This window comes from Leopardus geoffroyi, chromosome A2 (genome assembly GCF_018350155.1).
Source record: "Leopardus geoffroyi isolate Oge1 chromosome A2, O.geoffroyi_Oge1_pat1.0, whole genome shotgun sequence".
NCBI classification, from domain to species: domain Eukaryota; kingdom Metazoa; phylum Chordata; class Mammalia; order Carnivora; family Felidae; genus Leopardus; species Leopardus geoffroyi.
Window position 1 is genome coordinate 24,910,927 of NC_059331.1, and position 21,759 is coordinate 24,932,685.

At 40.5% G+C, this 21,759-nt stretch overlaps 1 protein-coding gene across 9 annotated transcripts in view; it reads right to left on the reverse strand.

Moving 5' to 3' along the window:
- Positions 1-396: 396 nt before the first annotated feature.
- Positions 397-21,759, reverse strand: part of ARHGEF3 (Rho guanine nucleotide exchange factor 3) — a 309,958-nt gene continuing 288,595 nt past the window's right edge. For 8 of the 9 annotated variants that reach the window (XM_045493267.1, XM_045493270.1, XM_045493268.1 and 5 more), the window contains 4 exons: positions 17,191-17,448; positions 8,153-8,323; positions 4,613-4,799; positions 397-2,607 (listed from right to left, as the gene is read on the reverse strand). In XM_045493267.1, the coding sequence (XP_045349223.1) occupies positions 2,255-2,607; positions 4,613-4,799; positions 8,153-8,323; positions 17,191-17,448 (969 nt within the window). In that variant the 3' untranslated portion in view covers positions 397-2,254. The remainder of the gene's footprint in view (positions 2,608-4,612; positions 4,800-8,152; positions 8,324-17,190; positions 17,449-21,759) is intronic. The other variant, XM_045493273.1, reaches the window with a different exon arrangement.

The following is a 21,759-nucleotide window of genomic DNA, read 5'->3' on the forward strand; positions in this document are numbered from 1 at the left end:
ATGGGGCTCCATCCCATGAACCATGAAATCATGACCTGAGCTGAAATAAAGAGCTGATGCTTAACTGACTGAGCCACCCAGGCGCCCCTCAACACTTTTTTTCCTGTAACAATTATGACTTATCCCTTGACTTTACATGCAGTACAGATTGAAGACACAGTTGTTAAACATGAATAAATGAATTAAGCGAATGAGTAGGGAATGCTTGAAAAAAACAGATCTTAGAAATAGGACTTCTACAAAAGTTTTGATAGATCAAATCAGAGCATTTATTTTATCCTGCACCCTATTTTAAAGTTAGTATTTGGGCAGAACAAGCAAACATTTCAGAAAGAACCTCCCAGGAAGATAGCTGAAATTTGACATTTGTAGGACACACACTATACACAGAGAGAATGACATTTTAATGTAATTTATTTGAAATGCTTCCAGAAAAGTTTAAGGCCTTTATACAAAAACATTCATTTCATCAAAACATTCACTTTCTTCCCATAGGCCAGCACTTAACAGACCTCTTGCCTCAACCCACTGGCCAAAGTGGCCGAGGGCTCCTGCAGAGAATGATTCACTCTTTCCCCCATCATCAAGCAACAGGTTCTCAGCTTCTGTCTGCTTCTATCTGCAGCAGTTCATTCACTTGCTAAATCAATAACAATTTGAGAACAAAAGCAATTTTAAATAAACTTGTAATAGAAAAAAAAATTCACCATGTTTAAAATCTATAAATACAGAAATCTGTTTTACAGGGTATAATTGACCACAGTATTTTTTTTCATTTTTGAAAAATAAGTAATATTACCTTGTTTTTATAATGATACATCTTGTCACACAGCTTCTTTGAATGCACATATTAGATGTACATCATAAAATGACAACACAGCGTTTACTGCTTTCTGTAAACTCGAAAGACACAGAAGATTAAAAAAAACTTTTTGGCAATAATTTAGAATCATTACTACTAGTGCTGGTGTGGGAATAATTTTGCACAGGTCATCCTTAATATTTACACTCACAGGGAGCTTTTCTGTGTATTCAGTTAGCTTTTTTTAAGATCTGCAATCTACCCTGCACTGTAAGCCAAAGCTGGACAAAGAGGTTACTAATTTCGCTAATTGATTCTAATTAATCAGAGTTAATTAAAATTGGCCTTTGGAGAATGTAATTATGGCTCTGATCACAGCACAGGGCCAAGGTGGCAAAGTGATGACCCAAAAGCAGAACAGGAAAACCCAAGGCTCTGGCCTTTCTCAGAAGGGCACTAGACCTGGCTTTTCTCTTAATGTTTCCTGTAAGAGGTCATGATGAAGCACTTCTTCCAAATTCTTCTTCTCATATGTTTCTGTGAACAGAGGCATGGACTCTCCTGCAGTCTCTTGCTCAATGCTCCAAAATATGAGTAGGGCTTGGCAGATGAAACAAAACGAAGATGGGCCTTCTCATTATTCTGTCAGATATTCCCAAACCTTTCGAGTTCTATTCTGGTGTTTTAGGCTAGAAATGGCTCTCTACGGCAAGCCAACAACTTTGGCAGAGACACACTCCCTCCTCCCGGTGCAACTGCATTGGAGTTCAAGATTCAGAGCTGACGGCTGCTTTTGTGCTGGTCCTTTTAAGGTCAGACACTATTCCACGTCCTAATAGATTATTGCATCAAATATGCACTGGATGACATTGCAAGGTCCACACAGTGTTTCTTGCTTTGCAAAATTAAGGATCCAGAATCCCCAGGGATGTTTTCATGCTTTCTGGTTGGATAACATTGAACCAAGTTCACTGCAAGGATTGATCTTTTCCCATTTTCCTTCGAATACCATCATGATACACAAGTGACTTCCTCATGCCCTTTTTGCAAGGCCCTGTATACTCCATGCCTTCAGCTACCATGTCAAAGGGCTAGAAAAGCACTATAGAAACATGGAAAGACTCTTTTAAGCAATCTACATGGAACAGTAGTTTAGAGATTCTTTTCTAGTTTTAAAATCCAGCAGGACAATTGAAAGTAACTTGTTCAAGTACCCCTCCATCTATCCAGACACTTGTGGAATACAATACAGGGTAACGGTTGCCACAGATCCCAGCTTACACAGACAGATTGGCAGTTACAGTACTAAGGACAAAGGTACAGATACGAGAAACTGGGTCAACACGGTCACAAAAATATTAAAAAGTGCTTCTCCAAACCGTTCCATGTGTGGAATGCAAATACTGTACAGGTAAGACAAAGGGCTACTTCCAGGAAGTACATACGCTTCTGTCAGACGTTGCTTTCGATGTGCCTGCTGCTCCCACAGGAAGAGTCTGTCTGTTCCATGCGCTCACAGTCTAGGCTGACCTCACTCGTGTCCATACTACAGTCTGACTCACTGTCTGATTGGTCCATCTGCTCAAGTTTTGTTTCTCCCTGTGGCTCCCTGCTCCCGGTGGTGGGATTGAGGAACGGTCCCTCGGAGTCCAGCACCCCAGCCTGCCCGGCAGCACACAGCACTGTTTCTTTGGCTTGACGAATACAGTTGAGCCACTGCTGTTTGTTGAAGGTGTCGTTGGCTTGTAGCGAGTGGGTCTGACTTTGGGATCCGTTTTTGAAACTCACTCTGAAGAAGTTTTTAACTAGAAATGAAAAACATCCATAAGAAAGATCAATGGACAGGCAGCTCCCAGGGCAAAGATAACATATATAGTGACATTAACCCCCTGAACCAGAGCAGACATCATTAATTGATTACAAAATGTGTCCCACTGGTCCGCGACATGGCTCAGCAATACCCTGCAGCCACCATCAATCAACTGGAGTTGACCTGGAGTTGACACCAGTGTAGCTTTCAGTCGCCCTTGAGGCTAGCAAACGGACATCAGCTTAAACCTGGATGTGTGTTAAAATCCCCTGTGAGCTTATTAAAAACATATATGCCGAGACCCTCCCCTTACAGGTTTGGATTCAGTAGGTGTAAGATGAGCCTGGTAATCTGGAATTTCCACAACCGCCCCAAGCTAGAGACTTTTCAAGTTGAAGAAGCTCTTTGCAATATCAAAACATGCCCCAAATCCCCCACATTATAGTACCTGTACATGGAGTATCCAAATGATTGAGAAGATATGTAAAGACTTATTATAAATTTCATTTCATTTTTTTTTATTATTTAAAAAAATTTTTTTTTTCAACGTTTATTTATTTTTGGGACAGAGAGAGACAGAGCATGAACGGGGGAGGGGCAGAGAGAGAGGGAGACACAGAATCGGAAGCAGGCTCCAGGCTCTGAGCCATCAGCCCAGAGCCTGACGCGGGGCTCGAACTCACGGGCCCCGAGATCGTGACCTGGCTGAAGTCGGACGCTTAACCGACTGCGCCACCCAGGCGCCCCATCATTTTAAAATAAAATTACAACTACCTCCATAGGAGCTACGTGCATTTGAAAAATGGTAGTGCGCAACACGGAAGACATTTTATTTAGCTTAGCTGGCACATAACGGGCCCCGCATGCCATGGGCAATGCTTGGTTCACAGAAGCGTGTGTGTTCAGTCCCCTTGCACTATCCCTGTAGCCAACAGACTGGGAACCACCACTTTACATAAATTCAGGCTCCACCCTTTGCTCTTGGGCAAGTGCCTTAAGTCCTCTGTGTCTCAGTGTCCTTATTTGTAAAATGGGAGAAATAAAGAGAACCTACCTTATAAGGTTATCATGAGGCCTAAATGCGATAATACATGTAAGTGCTCATACAACGCCTGGCACATAGTCAGTATTCAAGAAATAGAAGCTACTACTACATCACCACCATCACCACTACCACCAGGGTCGGTGGACTGATGAGTAGGTAAGAGGCAGTACAAATAATTATTTTGAAAATATGATGCCAATGTTAACCCAAGACACTCAAATGTCACTTTCTCAAGGAAGACTTCTCTGATCATTTCCTCTAAAGCAAACCGGCAACTGTTATCCCTATTTATCCCATGCTGGGGTTTAGTTCTCTGAACAGCACCTGAATATTTATGCATCATTTATCTCCTCTCTTACAATGTAGGCTCCACAGGGGCAAGGGATTTGACTGTTTAGTTGACCAGTGTATACCAGTGCCTCGAACGACACATATAAGACACTCAGTAAACACTGCCATCTTAGCTTCTCTTGGTTAATTTCCTTGTTCATTAAGTCTCAAGTTAGAGAGGTCCATTTGCATAATTACAGATGAATCCTCAACCAGGTGACCATCCTTAAGCCTCTTTAGGGATGAGTCTGCTGGCTCAACAAGAGCCAGCAGTAAGCAGCTGGTATCTACCTAGGGGCTATCTGGTAGTAAGCATGCTTTTATCCAATGGAAGGAGACAGAGAAGGGGAATTTAAAGAGCCCCTGTTATGTGCAGACAGGTTCACTTGCAGTATCTTAATCCTTATAACAACCTGATAAAGTAGTTATGCATACATGCCCATTTTGCAGATGAGAAACTGAGGCTCACAGAGGTTGCACAAGGTTACACAGTGAGTGATGAGATAGCATTGGAATGTAGTTTGACTCCAAGGTGATGGCTCCTCTCTTTCCCCCAGCCATCCACTCCTTCTGAACCGCCACAACCAAACCCATTCAACAGATCAAAACCGACTGCCATCCGTACTTCTCTCATTGTTGCTAAATGCGCCACGCAGGGAGCCACCCAGCCTCACTTCTCCATCCTGCAGGTCTTCCAGTAGGAGGTCCTTTACAGGGATCGGCTGCCGGTACAACTGGTAGCAGAGCCGCTCATTGTGGGTGACGGCTCGAGTGATCACTAGCACTTCTTGGAACAGGAAAACATGAAGTTTCTAGGAGAAAAGAATCCACAGGATTTCTCTAAGCAACGGTCTAGAAATATTAGTGGACTTCTGTGGAGAAGAGGTCCTCAGGTACCAGGTTCACATTGTATTATGAATTTCTAGGCTCAAATCTACCTCCAGAACAGAAGCTGGGCAACTTGGAGGTATTCCCAGATGCACCTAGTGTCTTTCACGGGGGAGTGACTCCCTAGGGCCTACAGACATCTGCAACCAGGAGTGCGCGCTTCAGGGACAACATTCACATTGCAGTTCACAACCTGTGCAGACACACACAGCCTCTGGCTTCCATAAGAAAAAAATAAGAAGGGGGAGTAGAATACAGGGGGCAATGAAAGGAAAAGAAGTTAGTACCCCCACCCCAGCTTTGGTTTGTAGCACCTAATATAATCCTAAGAGATCATATTGAACAATAGTCTATAAAGGATGCGCCTGGCATATCAAAGCCTAATATTAATCTTTGCTTCCCAAACCCATAAAAACACTTGTTTCTTAAACCACAGAGCTGAGTATCAGCTCCATCCAGGCACTCCAACTCAGAACAATGCCCATCCCTGAGGGAACCAGAGCATGTCACCGTAGCCACAGAGAAAGATAATCAAAGCATTGGTCCTTCTCGGTTATGTTAATCTCGGTTATGTTAACCTCAGTTCTCTGAAGAGGTTGTACTTTAAAGGCTGATGACTGATGTGTGTGTTGTGGGCACAAAGAAAATCTCAAAAATAAAGGCTTGTCTCCAACCACATCATGAAAGCAGTTTTGCTGGGTGGAGCTGGGGTAAATTGGCTCTATTCCATTCCAAGTGCAAGGCTCATCTCACACTTTGGAAATGCTGATGAATTGAAGTGAAAAGATCTACAACTTCGGCAGCTGGGTTCTGGTTTTCCAGTGGAGATATTTGGGAGCACGAACCCAGGTGGAAACTCACATTAGAATCTTGATTTTGGGCAGGGGAAGCACATTCAGCATTATCAGACAATTTTATATTTGGGAGAAAAGATGCATCCACCCATGTCTACGCTCACACACACACACACACACACACACACACACACACACCTGCAGAAATTAAAGCTCAACCACATGTTGGCTGGTAGAAATACAAATGATAATTTTGTACTGGGTGGGAAGAGATTGAGGAGTGGGATTTTGTTTATCAAAAGGATCAAATGTTCATTTAAACAGAGTAAAACAAAAAATAACCAAGTTAAGGACTTATTTTTTTTTTGAGGGGGGAATGTAGAAAGAATGTTGAGACTTTTCTTTTGGGGATGGGGAGAGAAGGGGTTGTCATTGTAAACATGATCAGAGATTTTTACAATGTTTCTACTTCAATCAATCCTTCAGCCAAGGTAGGCAATTTGAATGCAGATTGTCTGGAAAATCTTTGAAAAACATCCCTTATTTATGAGTGTTCACTGAAAATTCCCCTCCTTAGTCTCAGCTCCTTTTAGTTCTCAAACGATTGAGCTTTTCTCTTGATACAGGACTTAGTTCCTAATGACTTCCATAATTCTGTTGGGAAAAACAACTAAAACAAACCTCCCACCCCAACTACTATCTTTGTTTTAAAAAATCTATTGCTTGAAATATGAACTAGAGTTCATCTTTAATGCCCTAGGCACATCCAACCAGAGAGTCTCAGTCCTTGATTGATGGACAGAAAGAGAATACGCTCTCATCTCAGGAGTGATAAATCTTCCCAACTATTTCCCACAGGGCTTTTGACAAAGAATGTTCAAGAAGTCAGAGTATCAGACATTAGAAGTCCACTGGTGCTTTCTGAAAATCAGCAAGAAGCAGAATGTAGCTTTCTAGCAATCAGTAACTCTAGTCAAACAGAAACACTTCTTCAAGCAGTGGCCTGTGACCTGTCTTATTACCTCTGTTGCACCAGCAGTTGGATGGATCCCTACTAGCTCTGATAATGGGTGCTTATGACATACACTCAGTGATTTCAAATAACATTTCCAAGCCTGCTTACAAATGCTACTCCATACTCCAGGTCAAAGGTTGTCCTTTGAATCATCAAAGCTTTATTAAGAACTATTCAATCTAGTTTTGGCTTCCCTTCTAAGGGTTGACTAGATACTGAAGATGAAATACAATACAAGTGGAGATTCTCTTTCTCAATGGCTTTCTCAACATTGAATTTAAATATATATTATCTATAATAAAATCTACACATTATATATACATTTTTATGTATAATACATAAAAATTATATACATATTAGCATTAATTTCTATTGCTTATACATAAAAGTAGCCTGATGAGTTAAATGAATTTCGAACTCCCATAAAATTCAAATCCATTCTTTTTTATACAAACATTCATTCATTCATTCACTCACTCATTCACCTAACATTGCTGAGTGCTTAGTACGTGTCAGGTCCCCATAATTGGTGCTGGGGATTAACAAGATACAGTCTCCACCCTAAAAGATTATAGCATAATGGAAGATAGTGACAGACAGATGGATAATTACAACCCATGGCAGTTAAGTGCTCCAGGGAGATCTGTCCAAGTTGCTATGTAGGAGAGGAGGAACAAATTCAATATCTACTCAGGAATAAAAGTCAGGAAATTGGGCAGAGTTAGATATGCAGCCAATAGAGGGTAGGTTATTGTTTTAAAAAAACAAAAACTGGTCTTAAAATAGCAGTCCGTGGATGGGTACCAATCCATAAAAACGCAAAGAATTTCTCATAAAGCTAAGAGTTTTAATTTAAGAGCTGTTTTTCTGTTTCCTGCTTTTAACAACCTGTTCAAATCACCCTGGTTTTCTGATATCAAAGTGGGAGGAGATGTTAACTGTTCTGTATTTGTTGTTGAAGGTCATGATCAAACAAAATACAAAGTTGGCAACCCTATGTTGGTTTCCAAAATTCTTCCTGAAAATGTACTGGTTGTGAAATTTTAAAATATGTATATAATCTATACTTTGTGTAATATATATAAATATAAGTTAGAAACACACAACCCACGTTATTTATAAATTATATGTGTAATATAGAAATACATATATACAAGGTATGTAACTATATATATAACTATATATATAACTATATATAACTATATATATAACTATATATATATATATATATAGTTATATATATAGTTCATATATAGGTCATATATATATATATATATAGTTATATATATAGTTCATATATAGGTCATATATATATATATGGGATCCTGTGATATAAAAAACACTGGAAAGCAATTTTTGTCTGAAGATGCTTGGTGGGGAAGGCACAGTAACAGGAGGCTTAGCATCAAATGGCTTAAGTGTTGGGGGAGGCCCAGGAGGAGACCACTGAAGAAGAGGAGCCACTCACCACGCCTCGGTTGTTCTTCAGTTCTCCATGACAACACAGCACTCTCGAGCTGTCGATTAGAGAGTCTTTCTGGCCTTCTTCCAAGTAAAGAAGCCGCTCTTTATAATAGCGGCACTCAGATTCCCCGGTCTTGGTGTTGATTTCTGCCACGATTCCCTGAATGATGTTTATCTGTGGAAACAAAGAAGACAGTAGGAGGAAAGTAAGCAAACCATCCACACCAAGAAGTACCAGGGGCTCAGCCTAGAAGGTCACCAAGATAGATTTGCATCTAATTCTGAGATTCTGTTATCTAACTTGCTGTTTTAGGAAACAGCAAAAATAAATAAATGCTTTTAATATATTGTGCTATCCATCTATACATGTACACACAGATACACATATTCGCACATATATATTTATATACAGGTACAGATATTTGTTTATAAAACTGATGTTGATGCATACTTCTATTTGAGAGGAAGAGATATAAAGTACAGTTTTCAATGTGCAGGACTCATAACTACTGAGCTTTATGTTGCACATTTCCTAAAACATGCTTACAATGTTGAAAACATAGGCATATAAAAACTTCAGCCAAGGAGAAAAAACAAAGCAAATGTAGTAGCCCAAGAAGGGAACATCTTTGGGGATTTGAACTCAGTTTCAAGGTCTCTCTACAGGTACTCAATCTAACGTACAAACAGTATTTGCAAATTGGGTGTGAAGAAATGGTTTGGATATCTTTTTAGTGATAAACATAAATGATTTATAAAGGACAGAGAACTAGAAATAGAAAGAAAAGACACTAGGCATCACGATGGGAACCATTTGTCTATATACATACACTCATACCCATGCCCATAGCACATGTAAATAAATTAGGGGTAGAGATTTCAGAGCAATGGTGGATGTACTGTTGTTAATACAGAATGAAACAAAACAAAGAAACAAGAATACAGCACTCATACACAATCAGTGGGCATTTATTTTGATGTGTTGTTGTTCTATCACATGAATATGTCTAAAAGTTAGAAAATGCTAAAAACCAAAGGAACAAAAAATTAGTTGAGTAAAAACTCAATGACACCAATCAAAGGCAAAATGATGACTTCCTCAGCAGGGTCCTCTGTCCTCTAATAGTGAAAAGACCAACAGTCCCATATTTCTCATGGTAGTATTTTTAAAAAGTTTTTATTTAAATTCCAATGAGTTAAGATACTGTGTAATATTAGCTTCAAGTGTACAATGTAGTGTGATTCAACACTTGCATACCACACTTGGTGCTCATCCCAAGTGCCCTCCTTAATCCCCATCACCTATTCAACCTATCCCCCACTCACCTCTCCTGTTTGTTCTCTATAGTTAAGAGGCTGTTTCTTCATTTGCACCTTTCTCTCTCTTTCCCCTTGCTGGTTTGTTTGGTTTCTTAGATTCTACATATGAGAAAATCACATAATATTTGTCTTTCTCAGACTTATTTCCCTTAGCATTATACCCTCTAGCTCCATCCAGGTCATTGCAAATGGCAAGATTTCATTCTTTTTTTGTGGCTGAGTAATAATCTAGTGTGTGTGTGTGTGTGTGTGTGTGTGTGTACACACACACACACACACCACATGTTCTTTATCCATTCATCAGTTGATGGATGCTTGCACTGTTTCCATATCTTATATATTGTAGATAATGCTGCTGTAAACACTGGGGTATATGGGTTCCTTTGAATTTGCATTATTGCATTCTTTGGGTAAATACCTAGTAGTGCAATTGCTGGATTGTAGGGTAGTTCTGTTTTTAACTTTTTGAGGAGCTTCCACAACGTTTTCCAGAGTGGCTGCGGCAATTTGCACTTCCACCAACAGCGCAAGAGGGTTCCTCTTTCTCCACATCCTCACCAACACCTGTTGTTTCTTGTGTTGTTGATTTTAGCCATTCTGACAGGTGTGAGGTGATAACTCATTGTGGTTTTGATTTGTATTTCTCTGATGATCAGTGATATTGAGCATCTTTTCTTATGTCTGTTGGCCATATGGAAAAATATCTATTCATATCTTCTGCCCATTTTTAACTGGATTATTCATCTTTTGGGTGTTGAGTTTTATAAGTTCTTTACATATTTTGGATACTAACCCTTTATCAGATATATCATTTGTAAATATCTTCTCCCATTCTGTAGGTTGCCTTTTAGTTTTGTTGGTTATTTCCTTCGCTGTACAGAAGCTTTTTATTTTGATTAAGTCCCAATACTTATTTTTGCTTTAGTTTCCCTTGCCTCAGGAGACATATATAGAAAGAAGTTGCTACAGCCTATATATATCAAAGAGGTTACTGCCTGTGTTCTCCTCTAGGATTTTCATGATTTCAAGTCTCACATGTAGGTTCTTAATCCATATTGAGCTTTTTTGTGTGTGTATGGTGTAAGAAAGGGTCCGGTTTCATTCTTTTGCTGTCCAGTTTTCTGAATACCATGTGTTGAACAAACTGTCTTTTTCCCATTGGATATTCTTTCCTGTTTTGTCAAAGATTAGTTCACCATAGAGTTGTGGGTTCATTTCTGGGTTTTCATTCTGTTCCATTGATCTATGTGTCTACTTTTGTGCCAGTCGACACTGTTTTGATCACTATAGCTTTGTAATATAAACTTGAAGTCTGGAATTCTGATGCCTCCAGCTTTACTTTTCTTCTTCAAGGTTGCTTTGGCCATGTGGGTCTTTTGTGGTTCCAAACAAATTTTAGGATTGTTTGTTCTAGCTCTATGAAAAATGCTGGTGGTATTTTGATGAGGATTGCGTTAAATGTACAGACTGTTTGGGGTAACATAGATATTTAAACAATACTTGTTCTTCCAATCCTTGAGCATGGAATGTCTTCCCATTTCTTGGTGTCATCTTTAATTTCTTTCATCAGTCAGTGTTTTACAGTTTTCAGAGAAGATGTCTTTCACCTCTTTAGTTAGGTTTATTCCAAGGTATCTTAATATTTTTGGTGCAATTATAAATGTGGCTGATTCCTTAATTTCTCTTTCTGCTGCTTCATTATTGGTGTGTAGAAAATCAACCAACTTCTGTATGTTGATTTTGTATCCTGAGACTTTCCTGAATTTGTTTATCAGTTCTGGCAGTGTTTTGGTGGAGTTTTTTGAATTTTCTATATAGAGTCTCATGTCATCTGTAAATAGTGAAAGTTTTTCTTCTTCCTTGCAGACTTGGATGTCTTTTCTTTAAGAAAAAATTTTTTTAACATTTATTTATTTTTGAGAGACAGAGCACGAGGCGGGAGGGACAGAGAGGGAGACACAGAATTGGAAGCAAGCTCCAGGCTCTGAGCTGTCAGCACAGAGCCCAAAACAGGGCTTGAACTCACAAACTGCAAGATCATGACCTGAGCCGAAGTTGGAGGCTTAACCGACTGAGCCACCCAGATGCCCAGATACCTTTTCTTTCTTTTTGTTGTCTGACTGCTGTGGCTAGGACTTCTAGGACTATATTAACTAACAATTGTGAGAGTGGACATTCCTGTCTTGATCCTGACCATTGAGGAAAAGCTCTCAGTTTTTCCTCATTGAGGATATTAGTTGCGGGTTTTTCATATATGGCCTTTATGATTTTAAGGTATGTTCCCTCTAAACCTACCTTGTTGAGGGTCTTTATCATGAATGGATGTTGTGCTTTGTCAAATGCTTTTTCTGCATCTGTTGAAATGATCCTATGGTTCTTATCCTTTTCTTTATTAGTATGGTGTATCACGCTGATTGATTTGTGAATATTTAGCCACCTTTGCAACGCACGACTTGTGGTGGTATTAATAGGAAAGAGCTTAATAGATGAGAAATGTTAATAAGGACTCTCCTTGGTCACTTAATGGTTACTTAATGGAAAAACAAACCAATAGCTGAAAAGCAAGGTTTTAAAAGAGGGCTTTACTCCATGAGAACTTACCACATCTTATAATCTGTTAAATTGGCAGTAAAATCTAAGTGTTAAGTAATTATTTTTCACATGCTAATGAAATGATACCTTCTGCCCAAAGCCAATTGGATAGAAACTTCTACCCGGTTATAACTTTGGCACTTCCACGCAAGTCTGACATAAGATCTTACAGCTCTGTGCTGAAGTCTGGTGACTGTATCCTATGAACAGATGCATAATCTGTATACTTCTGTAGCTATTACAAGTTTCAAAGCTCATTTATTCTTTCCTCTATTTCCCAAAGTTTGGTGGTAGCACTACTTTGACAATAAAAAAAATAACGTATCATTAAAAAAAAACAACAACAGGGTTTTTGTATCATAAAACAATCCTTTTGGACTTTAATGTCAATCTGGCATTAAATATAAATCCTATGAAATTAATCCTAGTTTTATTAACATAAAACAATAAAAAGAACACTTTGGTCCATAAACTTTCTCTTTGTTTTTTTTTTTTTCTCCCCTCTTGGTTTTGGTTTTCAAATATGACTGATTATTGTTACTTTCAAAAACAAACAAAAAAAAGAAATCTCAGGGGTGCCTGGCTCAGTTGGTTAAGAGTTCAACTCTTGATATCAGCTCAGGTCATGATCTCATGGTTCGTGAGTTCGAGCCCTGCGTTGGGCTCTTTGCTGACGGCATAGAACCTGCTTGGGATTTTCTCTCTGGCCCTCCCCTGCTTTCTCTCTTCCTCTGCCTCTCTCTCAAAATAAATAAATAAACTTAAAAAATTAAAAAAAAAAAAAAAAGAAATTTCACAACACATACTAAAGCAATGACTCATCCTTCAAATTAATTCAATTAATCCTTGTTGATCATGGGTTCAGTGTGGAACTAGATGGCAGCATTCAAAGAAGTGAGACAGGGTCCTTGCCCTCAAGAAGCTTAAAAATATATGGGAGGTATCTAAAAATCGTTTTATGCCTACCTTAATCTTTTTTTCTTCTTTCAGTAGGCTTCATGCCCAGCATGGAGCCCAATGTGGAGCCCCATGTGGGCCTGAACTCATGACCCCGAGATCAAGACCTGAGCTCAGACCGATGCTCAACCAACTGAGCCACCCAGGCACCCAGTCTACTTTGATCTTTTACCTTATTACATTTTTAATATGTAGTGGAATCCATACTTTTCCCTTATTTTTAAACCAGTAGCATTAATTGCTGTGGCTCTTCTTAGAGTTTACTATTACTAGGTATACCTGTAATTAACTGGGTCTTGAGTCAATTTTCTGAGTTTGGTATAAGTATCCAGGAAACCAGAAAGATGATGTACTATAGGCATAAATACATGTTCACTTCCTAATTTAACTCAGAAACTGAACAGCTGGCACATCACATGAAGATCGATAAGCTCAAACACTGCAGTGGTTCCTGGGGCAGCTATGACTACTGTCAAATGCTACGTCTTTCTTTGATGTTTGAAAAAATAGAGACAAAACAATAGAATATAACAGTGTAATTCCGCATTCTTTGTGGACATTAAAATAGCACCTCCGGGTCTGCTTTCATTTATTAAAATATTGTCTTTTAGTTATATCCACCTGTACACCATAAGCATCTAATCTTTGCACTGGTTGTTGAGCGGAATTTATTTTGTAGAATTGCAGCAAGAAATACAGTTGAATATAGCAGACTGCATTGCAAATAGTCACAGTAGCTTTGCATTTAAGTTAAATTTATTGTTGCATCTCTCATCAGGGTTCAAACCAAAGGGAAACGACTGGTAAAGCAAGATGATGATAGATATCTGGTAACAGAACAAGGGTTAAACCCACACAGGCTGTAATCGTCATCCTCAAAGTGAAATCTGAAAACCCTGTCTAGTTCCTTGAGCGGTAATATCATCTATTCGTAGGCTTGTGACATGAACCAGGAATAGCAGCCAGCACTGCAGGAACAGCAGGACCTGTTCTCATTGCTTCCAGTGATTTTTTTTTTTTTTAAGGAGCTAGGGAACAGGGGTGGGCAGAGAGAAAGGACAGTCTGCCAGATCAGGTTTGGGCTGAAATGTTCCTTAGAATTTAAAATGTTAAACAACCAGACCTCTGGAATTTCTGAATATCCTAAGTTCTATTTAAAAATGTTCTCTTTTGGGGAAAATGTCTATCAACCCTCCAAAACACTATGAAGAAATTCTAATAAAAACGTGGTAGTTTATGCACTGCAGTAAAAGCAAGGCCTTTTTTTAGATCTAATCAGAGGACTGGACGATTGGATGTAGGAGCAATTTATTAACAGTTCTCTGATCTACCCCTTTTCAGAGGTGGAAAATTTATTCAGGGAATCTGTAATTCAAGCTACATTGGTACTATGGGTTTTATGTTTATCAAGCATTCACAATGTACCCAAGAGTACAGGGCTAAATATTTCTGCCCATCTGGGGTAATGCCCAGAGGAATTTGAAAAGACAAAAACATCATCAACAACAACAACGAAAACACCCCACAAAAAACATTGCTGTGCTTCCATGTATAAATGGGCATTAGGAAGACTTGCTTTGCAGGCATTTTGAAATACAGCTATTCCATGCTTCACACACAAATCTGCCTGAATAACTAGGTGCAGATTCAACTTGTAAAAATGACATCACATTTTTTGCACTAGGGAAACCGGCCCATCCTTTCATATTGCAAACAATTATATTCCTATCTGTTTTTAAACCCAAACTTTAGCTCACAGGGTGATCTTGGAAACAGCATTATTCTTTCATGCTGCATATTAAAAAGAAGAAATCTTAACAGTAAACTCAGAGCAAACTCACGTGCTTCAAAAAAGTAATTATTTAGACTAGCTCGAGCTCCCTGTTGTTTTCATTCCCGCAGACCACACACTTGCTAGGATGAAATATGGAGAGGAGGCAATGCTACTGTACTCGTCCCAGTAATAAAAACAGACATGATGAAGTGAGATGGGCCTCATACCCAGTGCCTGTGTCCCGCATCTATGCAGGACTGGGGACCTGGTCTGTGTGTGTCTGCCATTAGTCAAGAGAGTCTACACTCTTCACTATCCCTACAAGGAGGCACCTGGCCCAGCTCGGCACCAGTGAGGCCCTCTCCACAAAGCCTGGTGGCCCCAGATAGCTTTCTGCAATTCTACAGGCAAGGGGGACTCAAAGAAGCATCTAGGCTTTCAGCTCCATGGTGTAGGAGCATAAAGAAGTGGAAGAGGCACAGGATTTGCAGTCCACACCAGCAGAGTTCAGACACAAACCTCATCACTTGCTGGCTCTGGCTCTAGGCAAGTTATTTAAGCCCTCCAAGGCTTATCTGGAATATGGTCCTAACAGGGATAGCTATCTCATAGGTTATTATAAGGATTAAATGAGATACATAACCTACAGAGCAATTATATAAAGCTAATTTACTATGTATTCAAGATATGCCAGCAGGTATTGCTATAATTATTATTGTGATTACTACTTATTATTATTATTGGAGGAAATAGGCAGTTTGTTCAGCAGGTTTCATGGACTTTGATATTCAAGTCATCTATGCAAATCCTCTTTCTGTTCAATATTCAGTCAGGGAATGAGCCCTTTGAATTAGTCTCGAAGGCTCCATCCCTGTGGCTCCTGCCTGTGTGTGTTTCCATGACTGCATGCCTGGACCTCTGCAGCATCCTCTCAACTTGCTTCCTGCCCCTAGTCCCTTCCTTCTCTGTCCCCCATCCTGCAGACAAGGAGAGTAATGTGTCCACGTTTCCACAGCTTGTCAGTGATAGAGCTGGGCTGTGAACCCCGAATCCCAGCTACTTAGAAAACAAAAGAGAGGCAACAGGATAGCTCAGTCGGTTAAATGTCCAACTTCAGCTCAGGTCATGATCTCACAGTTTGTTAGTTTGAGCCCTGCCTTGGGCTCTGTGCTGATGGCTCAGAGCCTGGAGCCTGCTTTGGATTTTCTGTGTCCCCCACTCTCTCTGTCCCTCCCCCACTCAAGCTCTGTCTCTCTCTCTCAAAAATAAACATTAAAACAAATTTAAAAAAAAGGAAAAAAGACAAACAAAACACAACCAAGGGAACATATCTCAAATTGATATTTAAAATCCTCATAACCAGATCTGAACTCCCATCCTCAGCCTTCTCTCCTGCTGCTTCCTCAGAGTATCCTCTTCTCTGGGCAGACTGATCCAGAGTATTCCCCAGACATTACCTGTCCTGTCATTTCTCCATACCTCTTCTCAGGCCACTGGCTCCTCCTGGCCTGCCATTGCCTCCCTGTCCCGCAGAGCACCCCAATCAGACCCAAGCTCTCTGGACAGAACACTCACCGTTTACAATATTCTCATGATATGGACCCATTTTTCCTGGTCTTCTCTTGCTACTAAGAATCTATCTCTCCCCATATTTAATGAACATTTGCTGGTGAGCAGGACGTTTGGTTAGGTCCCTCACTGCAATCAGAGGCCAAGGAGAGCTGGATCTGAAATAGGTGTCAACTTCACAAATAGGTTCAGGGGCTAAGGGAAGAGGCAACTCCCATTTGCTAACTACACAAAGACATTCAATTTAAAATCTCCAGAGATCTTTTTTTTTTTTTTTTCAATGTTTATTTATTTTTGGGACAGAGAGAGACAGAGCATGAACGGGGGAGGGGCAGAGAGAGAGGGAGACACAGAATCGGAAACAGGCTCCAGGCTCCGAGCCATCAGCCCAGAGCCCGACGCGGGGCTCGAACTCACGGACCGCGAGATCGTGACCTGGCTGAAGTCGGACGCTTAACCGACTGCGCCACCCAGGTGCCCCAAAATCTCCAGAGATCTTAACCCTCACAACCATTGTAATAAACATTACAGTTTATTATTAATCGTAATTACAGATCAGAGAGGCACCTGTACAGAAGCAAGAACTTTTAGAAATCAAAGGGACCTTAGAGTGTATTTCATGTAAACACTGCATTTTATAGGTTAGGAGAGTGAGGCAGAGAGAGAAGAAGTGACTTGCAAAATAAAAACATGACTTGGCAGCTTCCAAGCCTGGAAACCAAGACCCCTGGGTCCCATCCATGTCCCCAGAGACCCTTCACTCACCCAATCTCCTAGACATTATGGGATAAAACAACAAGGGAAAGAGAGGAAGAAACAGATGAACTTACAGCCTCTTCCAGGTGCTGCTGATCTGGATTATCATTTGGTGTGTGTCTCAAGATTTCTCGAAGAAGCAGAGGGTATTTCACTAGACGGCTTCTTGGAATATCAAGAAAATTCCAGAGATCCAGTTTGCGGCTAAAGGGGGATTCTAAACATCGTTGCAGGAAATCCTGGACTCGGTGATCTTGTTTTTTGTGGTCCAGCAGAGCCTTGGCGGCTACTTGATTGCTGCAGTAACTGTCGTAGGAGCTGAGACAAGGCAGCTAAGAAAAAAACATCAACGGAGGCTTGGAGTGTGGAACTAATTGTGCTCTGAAGCTATGAGCTAGTATCACATGTGGGGACTGAACAAAACTGGTCTCCAGGCCTGGCCAACATTCCCTTATTTGCATGGCTGGAGGAGACAGACTAGTGGAATTTTCAACCAAGAATTTTTTTTTTTAAGTTTATTTATTTTGAGAGAGTGAGTACATGAGCTGGGGAGGGGCAGAGAGAGAGGGAGAGAAAGAATCCCAAGCAGGCTTCGCGCTGTCAGCACGGAGCTGACTTGGGGCTCGAACTCATGAATCATGAGATCATGACCTGAGCCAAAATCAAGAGTTACACCCTTAACCAACTGAGCCACCAGGCACCATTAATAGAACTTTTTTTTTTTTTTTTTTCAACGTTTATTTATTTTGGGGACAGAGAGAGACAGAGCATGAACGGGGGAGGGGCAGAGAGAGAGGGAGACACAGAATTGGAAACAGGCTCCAGGCTCTGAGCCATCAGCCCAGAGCCCGACGCGGGGCTCAAACTCACGGACCGCGAGATCGTGACCTGGCTGAAGTCGGACGCTCAACCGACTGCGCCACCCAGGCGCCCCTAATAGAACTTTTTAAATAGCAGGGAATGAACAGTTTTAGGCTTTAGCTTGCTTGAGGGACAGTTATTTTCTTAGTTGTGTATTTACTTTCTTGATTGTTAAGACCCCATCGTAATTTGTTCACGTTTCTGCCAATCTAAGCTAGGAGCAAAAGAACCAGAATAACTGTATACGCATACAGCTCAAAATTTTCCTGAATTTCCAAAAGTATCTGGTGAGGGGAAAGCCTCCTATCTTTAAAAAACAAAACAAAACAAAACAGGATTTCTTTTAAAATTATTCATAAGAAACTCATCTAGAAGACCTAGTGGCATAAAAAGAAAGCAAAGTGTCAGACTCTAGAGCCCTTTGCATGGCTCCATGCAAGCATCTCTATATTAGTTTAAGGTTACCTGATTCCAAGGCGGACTAATTATGAAGAACTCCAGGAACTTAAAGCCAAAGTACAATTAGTAAAAGATTAGATGCGGGAAGCATTTAGAAACATCTTTTAAATTAGATTCTTGGCTGTACCTAATGGTTAACATCACAATACCATGCAAAGAACAATTTAAGCTTAAAGACTTCAGAACACTTCTACTCCTCTATCTTCCTTCCAGCAAAATACTAATTTCCCTGATATGTCCCATCAGTCACATTATGCAAACACAGAGTCAGAGACCCAGTGAAAGGGCTGTTCATCTCCCTTTTCCACTCCTCCCTATTAGTGGCACCCAAGACTCACCATCTTAATGCATAGGCTGTCAGCTCCCAGAAAGGTAGCAGAAACAATAAAATGCAGCCAATGGCCCCCACTGTGTTTGCTTCTCTCCCTTGGATTAAGAAGCCACATTTACCAGGACACCTGCCCTATGGAGGGATTCAGTGCAAGAGGGGCTTTAATTTCTGCATCCTCAACACTTTGCATTGGACCTATCATTCAGCAGACATTCAAACTTTATATTCCAAATGAACAAATAAATGAATGCTTAATAGTTACCAGATTAGGTAATATTTGATGGTCTGGGAACATGGCTTAAAAATAAATTGTGGCAACATCTGAACAATGGGTCAAAGTATAAATATTGTGGTGTTTTTTTGGTACCTCTTATTGAAATTATTTTCTCAGCAACTGAAACCAAACAAAGATACCAAGGAAGTAATGTTTAAGTCCACTGTTGAGTTTAACATTCTTTGGAAAGGTCTACCTTCCTTATGTGTCATAAACACAAAAAACAAAAAACAAAAAAACACAAACCTTTGTGTTAAAAAAAGAGCTGCATAAATTCTTTCCTCAACCTTATATCTGAAAGTAAATGATAATTGCTACTTACACACACACATACACACACACCCCAGATGTGGTATTGTGGCTTGTAATTTAGATTTTCAGAGTTAATTAAAAAGAGCTTCAGGCCCTCTTAATTTCATTTCCACTTCCTCGCCTTTTGAAAAGACCTGGAAATGCCGAATGTTTTCATTACAGAGAAACAAATCAGCAGTAACTGTTGGATGTATACTAGTGAGGAACTCCAACCACACTGCTGCTCACCGTCCAGTGGGCCATTCCTCTCTGATCCTGCCATTCCTGCTGCCATGGCAACCCAATCCAGCTCTGGTCCTGTGTTCACACCTGACAGGGTGCTCATTTCCTGGGCAAGACCTGAAAGGCTATCTGGTTCAACCCACTGGCTAGAAAAGGCCACAAGTGATCTGTAACTTGTTAGAGAATGAAGAATGTTCACATCTTGGTTCCCAAATACATGCACATTCACTTATATAAAACATGAGAGGTGATAACACAGTGGTTAAGAGGGCAGACTCTGGAACCAGGTATAATTATGTTTCAAAGCCTAACTTGGACAGTATCAGGTGACTCTTCTGAGCCTCAGTTGCCCCACTTACAAAAGGCATATACTATTTTTTAATGAGATAAGGCAGATAACAAGTATGTGAGCCTGGTTTCTGGTTAAGAATCAGTAAGTACTTGGGGCGCCTGGGTGGCTCAGTCGGTTAAGCATCCGACTTTGGCTCAGGTCATGATCTCGTGGTTTGTGGGTTTGAGCTCTGCCTTGGGCTCTGTGCTGACAGCTCAGAGCCTGGAGCCTGCTTCGGATTCTGTGTCTCCCTTTCTCTCTGCCCCTTCCCAGCTCACACTCTGTCTCTCTCTCTCTCCCCCAAATGAGCCTGGAGACTGCTTCAGACTCTGTGTCTCCCTTCCTCTCTGCCCCTCCCCAGCTCACATTCTATCTCTCTCTCTCTCAAAAATAAATAAACATTAAAAAAAAAAAAACAGAATCAGTAAGTACTAGCTATTGTTATTATTTATCCCTGGGATATTTTTACTGCAGAAATTGTGGTTTAGAGAAACAAAACCACTTGCCCAGCTAGAGACAAAACAGGCCTGAAGCATGTTCTTCCCCCACCCTTCCCCCCAAAGCTCTGAACTACACAACATGTCTTTAAATAGACTATCAAGAACTTATAAGGGAAACTCTTTCACTTTTAGAAATTCTTTCTAACTCCCTAACATTGTGAAAAGCAATAGAACAAATCTGTTTTTTGCTTCCATGCACTCTGCCTCTCTCTATACAATTAAAATGGAATTAGAACCAAATTAACACAAGAACTTGCTGCTTGGAGAACTTATCAATTATTTTATTACTGAAAAAATGTTAGCATGAAGGTAAGTCACTTGGGAGGTTGTTTCTGTGCGATGGAGGGGTGAATGAAATCAGGCCTACCCGCCCAGGAGACAGATCCTCAGTGACCACAGTGGCTCCCTGAGAAAACCACCACTCTGTTTTAGGTCTTCAAAGTACAAGTAATTGATTCATCTAAGGTCAAAAGGACTGGTCAGGCCTGTCCCACTTGGGAGGCTCATTTGTTTAAAAGGGTTTCTTTTTTCACCTTTTTTTTCCTTGAGGGAGTTGGAAGCTGGGGGGGGGGGGGAGGCGGCAAATAAATCAATTTTTCATGGGTCGAATGGGCTCTGACTTTTTCTCATTCAGAGTCCACTCAGATGTTTATTTTGTTCTGTTAAAAAGACCAGAACTCAAACAGATGTACCACTTGGTTTACAGTTCCCACTCGCATGCACACATCTGCAGTTTAAAGAGGGAAAACATTTAACAGCTCGTGGGGCCTGATCAATAAGGGCCGTTCTCATGAGGCCTGGTCACAATGGGCTGGTTGTTTAATCTTGGGCTGCTCTTCAAGCTGCAAGTCCTCATGTGATGTCTGAAGGGTTCAGATAGCAATGGGGGTAGTCACATTTCCTCTGAGTGTGTACAGAAAAGGGCTGCAAAAGCTGCCCCCAGATCAAACCAATTTCCTAATACAAGTGGCAGACATTTATTTCAGAAAAAGTTAATTACGAGGCAAACACCAACACTTTTGCTTCTGGCATGAACTGACAACTTGTACATGATGCCTAAGGAAACCATGTCGTCCTATGTTGCCTTCTCATCAAACACAGAGCAGGCATCCTGCTAATTCTGGTGTGCAGCCTCATTGTCCCCCACCCCCCCTCCCTGGCCATCAAAGCAGCCCACAGACTCAGGAAGTTTAAGAAATATTGAGGCAGAATCTCTCTTCTCATGACACCTTCTCTGTCTCCAGCTGGCTGGCTTTCTTTAGAGAAATTTCTTTGAAGGCTAAAGAAGTTAAAACATCTACCACAGCTTATAATAAAATGAAAGTCAAAAATATAAGATGAATGCCTCTCCTG